This window comes from Mustela putorius, unplaced genomic scaffold, assembly GCF_011764305.1.
Source record: "Mustela putorius furo isolate JIRA1106 unplaced genomic scaffold, ASM1176430v1.1 tig00537227_pilon_pilon_pilon, whole genome shotgun sequence".
In the NCBI taxonomy this organism is placed as follows: Eukaryota; Metazoa; Chordata; class Mammalia; order Carnivora; family Mustelidae; genus Mustela; species Mustela putorius.
Window position 1 is genome coordinate 14867823 of NW_025422368.1, and position 12728 is coordinate 14880550.

Sequence of the window (12728 nt, forward strand, 5' to 3'; positions counted from 1 at the left end):
CTGGCACATGTGGCAGACAAACTGTAGTAAGCTTTCTCTTACCTTCTCCAAAACCCTACATCTTTTGTAAACTCTGGGATGGAGGCAGAGTTCTCTTGGTTTCTCAATGATTAGGACTGGCGAAATAAAATTTGAAGTTTTGCATGTTAAATACAGGTTGTATTTTCTCGCATTCCCCAGTTATGCTCATGAATAAAGGAGCAATACAAAAAGCATGTGCTGTATAGGAAGCACAGAACCAAGTGCTTATGGTTAACTGGGGCAAGGGCAGTCACAGCACTTAGTTCTGTTGGTTATTTCTCTGGATAGCTGATGGGGAGAGAGGTAACACACACACACACACACGCACACACATGATAGAAATAGCTCTACATCTGAAATGGTTTTAGAGTGGGTGTCGAGTAGGCAAGGGAGAACTGTTCTGCCTGCAAAGAGAGCGGTTAATTTCCAGAAGCGTTATTAGAGGCAGCACTGTGGGTTCCGTGACTGTAACAGCGAACCGATCATTTATGGTATACATGGCAGGTGTTTGTCCGCGCTCTCTCTGGAGTAGCCCTCGGTCTCTGGTGAAGGGAGACTGTGGCTGGCTTGTACAGTTCCACTGCTTTGTCCGCTGCAACAGCCTCTCTGCGCAGCTCCTGTGATCTTCACGTGCTTTCTGGTTTTGCTCTAGAGTGTGCTGTGTCCCATCAAAGAGCATGGCTTTTTCTATTCCTAACCCACACACTGATGTCCAAGTGTTTTTTGTTCTTTCTCTAGAGCGTGATGTTCTTCCTCCCCTCCCCCACCCCCAGCAGTCACTTAGCCAGGAGAACATAAGGGTATTTTGCAGTAACATTTGGAATATACATTTTTATCTTTTCATTGGGATTTCTAGTGTTTATATTCTAAAGGTCAGGTGATGTCACAGTCTTAGTCATTAGCCATCCGTGTATCGCTGAGTGTGTAACTTGCCAAGTCAGAGCCTGCAGCACTTTCCTAAACTCAGCATGAGGATGACGAGGAGTTGCTTGCCCTTTTACGCACACAGACATGCCTAATCAAACAGTGAAAACCTACATCACACCAAGCACAGAGCTCACCCTAAAATATGCTGCTTTCCACTGTTCTAGCAAAAGAGATCCTGCAAGTGACTTTGGTAATAATGAAAATGGTGAATAGAATTTTTCAGCAGATTTTAGTGATTTGAGTATTTGTAAATATTTCCCTCTCAAGGAACCTGCCTGCCTTTTTCACTCTTCTCTGTCCCCTTTCTTACTTTCTCATTTTAGGATCCTCATAATGCAAAAGACTCTTTGATTAGTGGGAAATGAAGATGGAAGATTTTTTTTTTAAGATTTTATTTATTTATTTGACAGAGAGAGATCACAAGTAGATGGAGAGGCAGGCAGAGAGAGAGAGAGAGAGAGAAGCAGGCTCCCTGCTGAGCAGAGAGCCCGATGTGGGACTCGATCCCAGGACCCTGAGACCATGACCCAAGCCGAAGGCAGTGGCTTTAACCCACTGAGCCACCCAGGCACCCGAAGATGGAAGATTATTGATCAGGGCATTTCTAATGCTGTTTTTTACTCACAGTTCAGTGCAAAGGCTTCATTTATGCCCATAGAGAATACTAGTATGGACTAGAGGTGGAGATCTAAGAAAACTCTGGTGGGGAACACAAAACTTGCTATTCTTTTGGCAAACACTTAAATCACTTTCTTTGTGCCATACAATTATAACTGTAGATAATCTTTGTAACAAGTTTATTAGGGACTTTTATAGATTAGAAAACCAAGGTACAAAGAGGTTGACTAATTTTCCCAAAGTTACACAGCTGGTAAGTAATAGAACCGAGATACAAAGCTGTGCAGCCCAGCTCTAAACCTTAACCTTTGTGCTGTGCTGCCTCAGATAAGAGTCCAGGACAGTAAAAGGGGGAGGATATACAGATAGGACAGTACAGAGCACTTATGTGATAATGATGTAGGTAAGGAAAATGAAAATCCATTGAGAGGAGAGAGTATTTCTGGTGAGTGGGTGACATCTGCACTCGCCTTTAAGGCTGAGCTTGGTTGTGACCGTGGAGCTCAAGAGTGAGAGTTTACTTTCAGTTAGATGAAATGTCACGAGTAGAACATACATACATACATACATACAGGTCTGGAAAGCTGGCTCAAAAAATTAGTCGTATAATTTAGTCAGAGAAAAGGATTGTATATAGGAATATAAGATAAGGTAGGCTCCAGCCAAATTTTTTGCAGGCCCCATTATATGGGCAGTTGGAATAAGGGGGTTGAAGGTTTTTGAGCAATAAGGTGGTCAGAGCAATGTTTTCAAGAGCTCAACTTGGTGGGGCAGTGGTTTGAAGAAAGGAATGCTAAACGCAGGGCAAATCAGTAGGAGACTATATTCATTTTCTATTGGTGCTATAATAATATTACACATACTTACTTAAAACAGCACAGATTAATTATACCCCGGTTTCTGTGGGCCAATAGTCCAAGCACGCTTAGCTAGGTCCCCCTACCTAGGGTCTCACAAGAGTACAGAGTGTTGACTTGGACCATGGTTTTATCTGAGGCTCAACTAGGGAAGATTTTGTTAGCAGAATTCAGTAACTTTTGTACCAAGGACTTCAGTTTCTTGCTGTCAATCAAAGGCTATCTACAGCTCCTAAAGACATCCCTCCATTCCTTCCATGAGCATCCCAACATTGTCATCCCACAACATGACAGCTTACTGTTTCACAGCTAGCAAGAGTGTGAGAGACTTCAGCAGAGCAGCCACTGTCATCTTACATAATCACATATGTCCTGTCACTTCTGCCACATTCTGTTAGAAACAAGTCATGGGTCACTCCCACACTCAAGGAACGAGGACTAGAGAAGAGTATGCATATTAGGAAGTGGACCATGGAGAGACTGCTCTAGAATCTGCTATAGAGACAAATGCAGTTGATGAGATAAATGGAGTCTGAATTGGGGTGGTATTAACACACACAAAAAAAGATTCAAGAAACTATATCTAGGCAATATAATTATGAATTCTTACCCACCTTATGTTAAATTTTTCTGCATATATCATCTCATGTAAGCCTCTAAATAATTGTTTGAGGTAGGTGCCAGGAAAATCCTTATTTCACAGATGAGAACACAGGCTTTGAAAAGTTAAGTACCTAAGTTACAAATATCCCAGCTTCAAATCTGGGTGTCCCAACCTAGATTTGAACATAGGATGTCAGTCCCAGAGCTCATAGTCCTAGCCACTCTTCTTTAATTGATCTTCAAAGTATGGGGAATTTAAAGAAAGATGGGTAAGAAAATATTGAAGATAAACTTCAAGTGTTTAACGCATTTCAACTCAGGGAATGGTGGTGGTATCAAAAAAGAAATGTCATGAGAGGCACTATTACACTCATACTATGCATACACTACATGCCAAGCACTGTGCTAAGCACTCAGTATGCATGACACAGTTAATGTTCCAACAGCCTCTAATAATAGTGGATATTCAGCAGATACCTAAATTCCATCAATGGAGCATGAGAAAAAAGTCAGTGCTAGAGTAAACTATCAGGGAGCATCTTTAAAATTATCATCTTTAAAATTAGAGGAGATGGGTGCAGGAGTAATCTAGCAGTGATATGTCACCCCACTGATTGCCAGCGTTGATTTGGCTGATCTGGCTACTAGACCGGTGTCCCCTCCCTCCCCCTTCCATGTGCATCCCTCCTGTGCTGTACACTCAAAAAGGATGACCTTCCCAGATACTATTCTTCCATTAAGGGTATAGGAGAAGCTGCGCACCACTTAGAACCTCCAAAAGAGCTTTTGAGTTCAATTTGTAGGAGAATGTAGGGTCATCAAGATTCCAGAACTCCAGACACATCCAATGAAGCACTGCATGTGGCAGTCTGCCTTTTAAAAAATTAATTAAAATTAGATGGGCTGTTTAAGAGACAAAGGACAGACCTCATAAGAGAACCTTAGAACACACCTATATTTAGAGGTTGAGGGAAGGAAGAGACACTTCAAAAAGCAATGAAGACATATATATCAGAAAAGATGGAGATATAACTGGAAAATGCAAAGGGAAAAGAAGAAAAGGGGGTTGTCAGCACTATCAACCACCAGAAAGTAATTAAAGAACCTCAGAATCAAGGTTAGGAGGTCTAACTTTTGGGTAAGTGGCTCCAGGAAAACAGCCTGACTGTGTGAGAGTCAGCTGGCCCATGGGTGGATGGGGGAACTGGGCTAGGAAGGAAAGAGTGGGGCGAAAGGATGAGTTCACCAGTATAATTTTCTCCATAATTGCAGATGAACTAATGTCATATGAGAGGGATTGAATATTAGGTAGCAGCAGTCGTGTGTGTCATAAAATAGAAGGTGAAGGCTCATGTCAGAAAAAAAAATGAAAATGGCAGAAAGAGATAGACTACTGATTGAAAGTGACCCCAGCAGAGACAGAACAAGGAAGAGGTGCAGGTCCTTAGAAAAGGCAAGAGACATGTTACTAATGGAGGTGGAAGAGAAGAGCCCTGAAAGAAAATGCAGGAACACAAGAGGTTCAAGAGAGTAAAACTGAGGAAAGAAGTACCCAAGTTCACAGTAGTGAGAAAAAGGGAAAGACCTCAGTACTGGAGATAACAACAAATATTTTAATTAACTGATGCAACAGATGACCAAAGTTTAGCCCAGTGGTAATTGAAGGCAGTTAGATGGTACTGCACAGGGTTGGAAACTGACATTGTGTGGATGGCAGATAAGCATGGAGGAAGGAAAAATGGGTTCTAGGCCAGTGAAGTGTATTGGCATGGTCTACACTGAATGATGAGGTTAGGTGAATACTGACGGGAGTTCAGAATCTGAAGATTATGATTTGGGCGTGGAGGAAGTAATCAAAAAGAAGGAAATAAAATGCTTTTTATCAGAAAAGGGATGCAGAGACCTTGAGGTAAAATAATTCCAAATCAAGCAAACTATAAAGTGCCCTCTTGCAGTTTCAGAGGCTAAAGAATGATGAGGCCAAAGTATGATATGGGCCAGAAGTAAAAATAAACTGTGGCAGAGGATGTGAAGGGGGATGGAGGATATGACTGACCGGGCATCCAACTCAGGAAGACAAGGTGGGTTATTATGATGGGGGTCATAAACAGACTAGCAAGGACAGGGCTTAGATGTTAAGGTTCAAACATAGAGGTCATAAGAGGCAGAACACTAGTCTAAAAATGACAACGAGGGCAAGAATGTTTTTGAGGCTTGTTGTGTCTTCATGGACAATATTTCAATTAAGGTAAAGAATTGGAAGTTCAACCTGAAAGTCAATCTAAGACCAGAGGAGACTTTGCTTCACAAAAGAACTAGGAGGCAGAGTCACCAGAGAGTGACTGAGACAGAAGCAAGGGCGTGCAGCAGGAAGGGAAAGTGTTAGCTAGGATCAGATATGAGCATTTTTCCTTTCTCACATCTACGCAGTCACCTCTTTACAGGTGACCCTTCTAATCTTTAAAATTACCTGTAAGGCATTATCCCCATTTTACAGATGATGAAAAAAAAAATCTGGTTTGGGAATTTGAATCTTGTCCTCACTGCAAATTCTGAGTTCTTTCTACCACAACAGACAGACTCCCAGTAGTCTTAAAATGGTTACTATAGCTTTCAAGGACTAACTGGAAATCATGCCTGACTTCTACAAAGTGGATATAAAACAGAATGTGTTTTTTTATCGAGGTATATAATTAACCTGTAACATCGTATTTAGTTTCAGGTAGACCACATGATTTGGCATTAAGCATCCATCATCATAAATTATTTACAAATGTTTCTTGTCGTGAGACCCTTTAAGACGTACTCTCTTAGCAACTTTCAGACATGCAGTGCAGTATTATTAACTGTAGTTGCCACGCAGTTCATTACCTTCCATGACATTTTTTAACTGGAAGTTTGTACCTTTTGACCCATTTCAATTCTCCAAACTCTGTGCCCCAGCAACCACAAATCTGTTCTCTGTATCTATGACATGGCTCAGTATTTTTGTTTAGATTGCATATACAAGATCATATGGTATTTATTCAGGTAGCATAATGCCCTCAAGATCCATCCATATTATTACAGATGGCAAAAATTCCTTAAGGCTGACTAATGGTGTGTATGTGTGTGTTTGTGTATACATATACACACATTTTCTTTATCCATTCATCCATCAGTGGACACTCAGGTTGCTTTCATATCCTATTGTAAATAATGCTGCAGTGAACATGCAGGTGGATATATCTTTCGAGTTAGTGCTTTCATTTTCTTCAGATAAATACCCAGAAGTTGTTTTGCCGAATCATATGGTAGTTTTAATTTTTTGAGGAACCTCCATCCTGTTTTCCATAGTGACTGCACCAATATACATTCTCATCAGTTTGTGCACAAGTGTTCCTCATTCTTCACATCCCCACCAACACTTGTTATTCATCTTTTTGATGGTAGCCATTCTAACAGGTGGGAAGTGATATTTCATTATTTTGGTTTTGATTTGTATTCCCCTGATGATTAATGATGTTGAACACTTTTTCCTGTACCTGTCATCTATATGCCTCCTTTATGAAAATGTCCACTTAGATCCTCTGACCATTTTTTTAAAGATTAATTTATTTTGAGAGAGAAAGTGGGGAGGGAGGGGGGAGAGAATCTCCATTGAGCACGGAGCCTGACTCGCATGGCTCAGTCTCAGGACACTGAAGAGCTGAGCCAACGCTGAGGATCATGACCTGAATCGAAACCAAGAATCAGATGCTCAATCAGGTGCACACCACTGACCATGTTTTAAATTGGATTGTTTTTTGTTTTTTGATGTGAGTTGTACACACAGTGTATTTTTCTCTTGAGTTATATTCAGATCTAAAGTGTTCTATGTGAGGTTTATAGCTAATACTGTATATTTAATCTTAATTTTTTTTTCAAGAAAAACATCTTGGACCCTTTTCCTTAATGATATTAAGGAACTTTCAGATATATCCAAGATATATATACACATTGAATTTCTGTAACTATACCCTAAAACATTATTTTTATTGCTATATTTTTCAGGTGTGAGAATGAAACCAAATTTAAAACAGAAGATGTATTTTGGGCTTACAATTTCTGCCCTACACCATACTCCTGGACTGCACTTCTGGGCCTTATTTTATATCTTGTTTTCTTCGCACCTGGTAAACAAAGGCTTTGTGTTGTATTAATTAAAGTGTCTCTTTTTAGAGGGGACAAACTACTTTTTTTCAGATTCTAAACTACTTTACTGAAATTTTTAGTTTCATATTTTTCTCAGGAATGGGACCAATGCCTTGGACTGTGAATTCTGAAATATATCCCCTTTGGGCAAGAAGTACAGGAAATGCATGTTCATCTGGAATAAACTGGATTTTCAACGTTCTGGTTTCACTGACATTTTTACACACAGCAGAGTATCTTACATATTATGGTAAGAATATTTTTCTCATCTATAGTTTCATTTTTATTTTTCCTCCTCTTTTTATACATGCTATTATTTGTGTTTGAAAGTATAGATGGTTATATTTTTGCTATTATAAGTAATCTCTATGTGGTTCCTTCCTTCCCCAAAGGCCTTGAAAATGTACGTGGAAAATATAAAAGGAATTCTCCTTTCCTAAGCAGCACTCCTTCTTGTCCCTCAGTGCTTTAGAGCCTTAACCCACCTTCCAACCCAAACATCTCCCAGCTCTCTCCCCAGTTGGAAATCTTCACAGCAGTGCTTTTAGTTTAATGAAGAAATCTAAACAACAGAGCATGGTAGAAAGGAGGCAGGTGGGGAATCTAAGGGCTAATGCTTGAAGATGTCTCGTGATGGAGATGGAGTCATGCCCAAGTAGCTCCCCCAAAGGTCATGCTGTGATTTATACCTTCCACTGTATCATCCATGCTGTTCAGGTTACAGCATGTTAATTTCAGCATCCACTAAGAGCAGCACTTACCACTGCCTGAAGCATAAACCTAACAGAGGTGTTTATGTGCAAATGTGTGGACCATAACTCAAAACAGTATTAGGAAGTGGCTGAGACAGGAAAAAACTCCAGGAAGCTACTTCAAGTCCATTTCTATTAAAACGAAAAGACTTTCTCTTTAGCAACAGAATTTCTTCATTATATGTATGAGTTTACAATTTGTAATTGGATTCTAAAAGATGAAATGTGAGGTTTTTATTCTAATCTCCCCATAAGTCTCTGTATGTGTAGGGATTATCTCTTGCTTATACCAGTTCTCTGATCCCTTACCCATTACTCACCCTACCTCATCCCATGCTCCGGGCACTTAAATTCCTTTTTGCAAGAACCCACACACACCCCTCACAGTTGGACCATAAATGTTTGGAACTCGGGCCAGGACTTACGCCTTGTTCACCATTATACTAGTCCCAGTGCCTTCCTGGGCATTCCTGTTCACTGGGCATTCACAGGTGTCTGTCAAATGAATAAATATGCGGAAGAATTTTAATATGAAGAAACATTATATGAATCTGTTCCTTCTCATTCTCAACATCCGTATTGGTATTTATTATCTTTATAAAACTCTTGTGTCCCCCAGTGAACTTTTAGAAATTTAGAAACATTAAAAAAGGAAATACACTGGCATTTGAAACTGGATATGTATTTCATATATTCAGTTTTACCCCATTGGCAATTAGAACTTTTTACATAAATCAAAAACCTATCTTTCTGAGACCATAAATATTTACACAATAAATATTTACCCATATTTGCTAGTTCTTGAGAATGCTTATTTTTTTTGTTTTGTTTTGGAGAATTCTTAAATATTTAAAGACCTAAATATAGGGTAACATCTTAAGTCATAGACCAAAAGTCTACAAGGCAAGGCATTTGTTACCAGAGTGCCTTTCTCTCAAATTTATGCTGCCTGAACAACATGAGGCAACAAATAAAATGTAAATAGCTCATAGCCAGGCTTCTTTCAGAAATATCCAGTTAGAACAAACTGGTGGTTGCCAGAGAGGTAGGGGCTTGAGGGGATGGGCAAAATGATTGGTAGGAGGTACAGGCTTCCAGTAATGGAATGAAAAAGTCCCGGAGATGGAAAGTACAGCATAGGGCATATGATCAGTGGTACAGTAATATGGCATATGATCAGTATTACAGTAATAATAGTAATAGTGTGGTGACAGATGGTAGCTATACTTGTGAGCACAGCATAAGACAGAGTTGTGGAATCACTATGTTGCACACTGGATACTAGTGTCAACTGCACTTTCAATTGATATATTTATATATATAATAAAGAACTATATCCGGGTAGAAGCAGATTTTGCTTTGCATTAAGCCAAGCTTCAATTATGTCGGCACACTGGTCCATTAGGTCTACTGCTCGCTAGAAGCGGAACAACATTTAAGTTTAGATAGTTTTTTCCCTGTTTTTGGATCTGAATTTTAATCTACATGTTATTGGTTTATGTAAGGTGCATGTTTCTATTCCTCATTTACCAAACACATGCCATAATGAAGTATTTCTCTTGAAATATGCAGGTCTTTTATTTTCTCCAGATTTTGGTTTCCTTTCTAAACTGTACTGCTTAGATAGTCTGTCTGCCTTGGACCTCATGCACTAGTGTTTATTACTAAAAACTGTCACCAGTATACCATTTTATGTATAGCACTGTGAATACTAAATACTAAATCTACCAATTAGATCCCTTGGAAAGGATTGTATCAAAGTTCCTATACTGAAATACTGAAATTCAGTCACACATGATCTTGATTCCTTATTATGTATAATTCAATTAAACATTTGCTTAAATCCAAAACTTGTTATAGGACTCTAATAAGATTTACTTCCTTCAGAACAAAGCTAAGGAATATGTGCACTTAACTATCCTGACAGACTCATTACAGACAAGTTTTTTTTTTTCATTTTCATTCCAAAAAGAAATGCTAAGTAAGTTTACATAATTGACTTGGCCATTATTTGGAGCGGGTTGCAACCACCCACCCCCAGTTGGCCCTTGCCCCTGGGGCTTACCCATACGTCTCACCAGTGGAGCACACTTAGGAAGTTTTGCTATTTGCTCACTTTACTTTCTTCAGATTCTATAAAAGTTCTTATATTTTAATAGCATTTCCTTGATGTTGTTTGGCTTGGGAATCTGGGTCACAACCATGAAGCCCTATGGCCTTTTAAGAATTTTCCTAATCCATCTAATTATTTTTAACTATAGGGTTGAGCACTGAAAGATTTGTTACTTTTCTTTATGCCTGTTCCTAAATTGTGAAACATGGTAAGTGTTTCCTCAATATTACAGTTTATAAAGCCAAACCTAGTTTTCTCTGTTAGAGATTTTGGAGTTTAGCAGCCTGATTTAGTCTAAAATGTTTTACCATCTGCACTTATTTTTCTGTGTTATCATCATGATTACCATCCTTTCTTTATCCCTCCCTGTTAAAGATTCCATTTCTCTTCCCACAAGTTTCACTTCTCTGTAATCAAACACAGGACTGTATCTCCTTTCATTTTTCCCCCTAAATCCCCACATTATCCAAGATCTAGCTTGTCAGTATCACCTTTTTCATGAAAATTTTCCCAGTGTTTAAGTCCTACTAATATCATTCTGTGCTAATAGTAACCCTTCTTCCCTAGTCATTTAGTGGAATATGATAATGCTATCCCCTTTTTTGGAATTCTGATAGGCATGTAACATCATACATTAATTATTTCTGTTGTTTGCAGTTGGGCAGGGCAGGGCAGCAATTATTTTCTGCATTAGATGAGGAAACCAAGGTCAAGAGAATTTAAGAAACTATTCTAGGAGTCTGCCTGTGTCACTTTGTGACTTTCCAATCCACACTCTCTACAGATCCTTCCTTTCACTGTAATTCAGTCATGCATCCCAGGTGACCTAGTATTATGTTCTGATTATTTACCAAGTATAAGACATGTCTTTTTAACATGAACCAAAACAAATGAAATAAAGGACCCCTATAGGTGTAAATGGAGTTTTTAACCGAGAATGTGATTTAATCCAGCATTTTAAGAGTCTTATAGCTTCTGATGATTTAATCTAACAAACTGTCATAATTTAGTCAACCCTTTCATGTTTTTTCAAAATCTCATAATTTACCTCTTTTTCGCTTCTTTTCTCATAACTCCTTCTCATTTCAGAGCAGATTCTTTCAGGTGGTCAGTTCAGCAGCATTTTTCCTCCATGGTTTCCTTTTCCTGAAATGGTGCTTATAGGCATGTCTTTAAGAAAGTAGTCTTGGGGCACCTGGATACTCAGTTGGTTGAGCGTCCAACTCGCATCCAACTCTTGGTTTTAGCTCAGGTCATGATCTCAGGGTCATAGAATCCAGCCTCGAGTTGGGCTCCACACTCAGCAGGGAGTCTGTCTGAGATTCTCTCCCTCACTGCCTGCCCCTCCCCACCCACACGTGTGCCTGTGGTCTCTTAAAAAAAAAAAGTAGCCTTGGGCGCCTGGGTGGCTCAGTGGGTTAATCCGCTGCCTTCGGCTCAGGTCATGATCCCAGGTTCCTGGGATAGAGCCCACATCAGGCTCTCTGCTCAGCAGGGAGCCTGCTTCCTCCTCTCTCTCTGCCTGCCTCTCTGCCTACTTGTGATCTCTGTCAAATAAATAAATAAAATCTTTAAAAAAAAAGTCTTAAAAACAAAATGTCTATTTTCAACATTTTGAGGAACCTCCATGCTGTTTTCCAGAGTGGCTGCACCAGCTTGCATTCCCACCAACAGTGGAGGAGGGTTCCCCTTTCTCCGCATCCTCGCCAGCATCTGTCATTTCCTGACTTGTTGATTTTAGCCATTCTGACTGGTGTGAGGTGATATCGCATTGTGGTTTTGATTTGTATTTCCCTGATGCCGAGTGATATGGAGCACTTTTTCATGTGTCTGTTGGCCATCTGGATGTCTTCTTTGCAGAAATGTCTGTTCATGTCCTCTGCCCATTTCTTGATTGGATTATTTGTTCTTTGGGTGTTGAGTTTGCTAAGTTCTTTATAGATTCTGGACACTAGTCCTTTATCTGATATGTCGTTTGCAAATATCTTCTCCCATTCTGTCAGTTGTCTTTTGATTTTGTGAACTGTTTCCTTTGCTGTGCAAAAGCTTTTGATCTTGATGAAATCCCAATAGTTCATTTTTGCCCTTGCTTCCCTTGCCTTTGGCGTTGTTCCTAGGAAGATGTTGCTGCAGCAGAGGTCGAAGAGGTTGCTGCCTGTGTTCTCCTCAAGGATTTTGATGAATTCCTTTCGCACAATGAGGTCCTTCATCCATTTTGAGTCTATTTTTGTGTGTGGTGTAAGGAAATGGTCCAATTTCATTTTTCTGCATGTGGCTGTCCAATTTTCCCAGCACCATTTATTGAAGAGGCTGTCTTTTTTCCATTGGACATTCTTTCCTGCTTTGTCGAAGATTAGTTGGCCATAGAGTTGAGGGTCTATTTCTGGGCTCTCTATTCTGTTCCATTGATCTATGTGTCTGTTTTTGTGCCAGTACCATGCTGTCTTGATGATGACAGCTTTGTAATAGAGCTTGAAGTCCGGAATTGTGATGCCACCAACGTTGGCTTTCTTTTTCAATATCCCTTTGGCTATTCGAGGTCTTTTCTGGTTCCATATAAATTTTAGCATTATTTGTTCCATTTCTTTGAAAAAGATGGATGGTACTTTGATAAGAATTGCATTAAATGTGTAGATTGCTTTAGGTAGCATAGACATTTTCACA

General features: G+C 39.6%; 1 protein-coding gene across 2 annotated transcripts in view; it reads left to right on the top strand.

Annotated features, from left to right (window-relative positions):
- The window catches only part of SLC2A13 (solute carrier family 2 member 13), a 378234-nt gene that overhangs the window by 358581 nt on the left and 6925 nt on the right, over positions 1-12728 (top strand). For both annotated transcript variants that reach the window (XM_004771838.3, XM_013045480.2), the window contains 2 exons: positions 7059-7180; positions 7297-7449. In XM_004771838.3, the coding sequence (XP_004771895.1) occupies positions 7059-7180; positions 7297-7449 (275 nt within the window). The remainder of the gene's footprint in view (positions 1-7058; positions 7181-7296; positions 7450-12728) is intronic.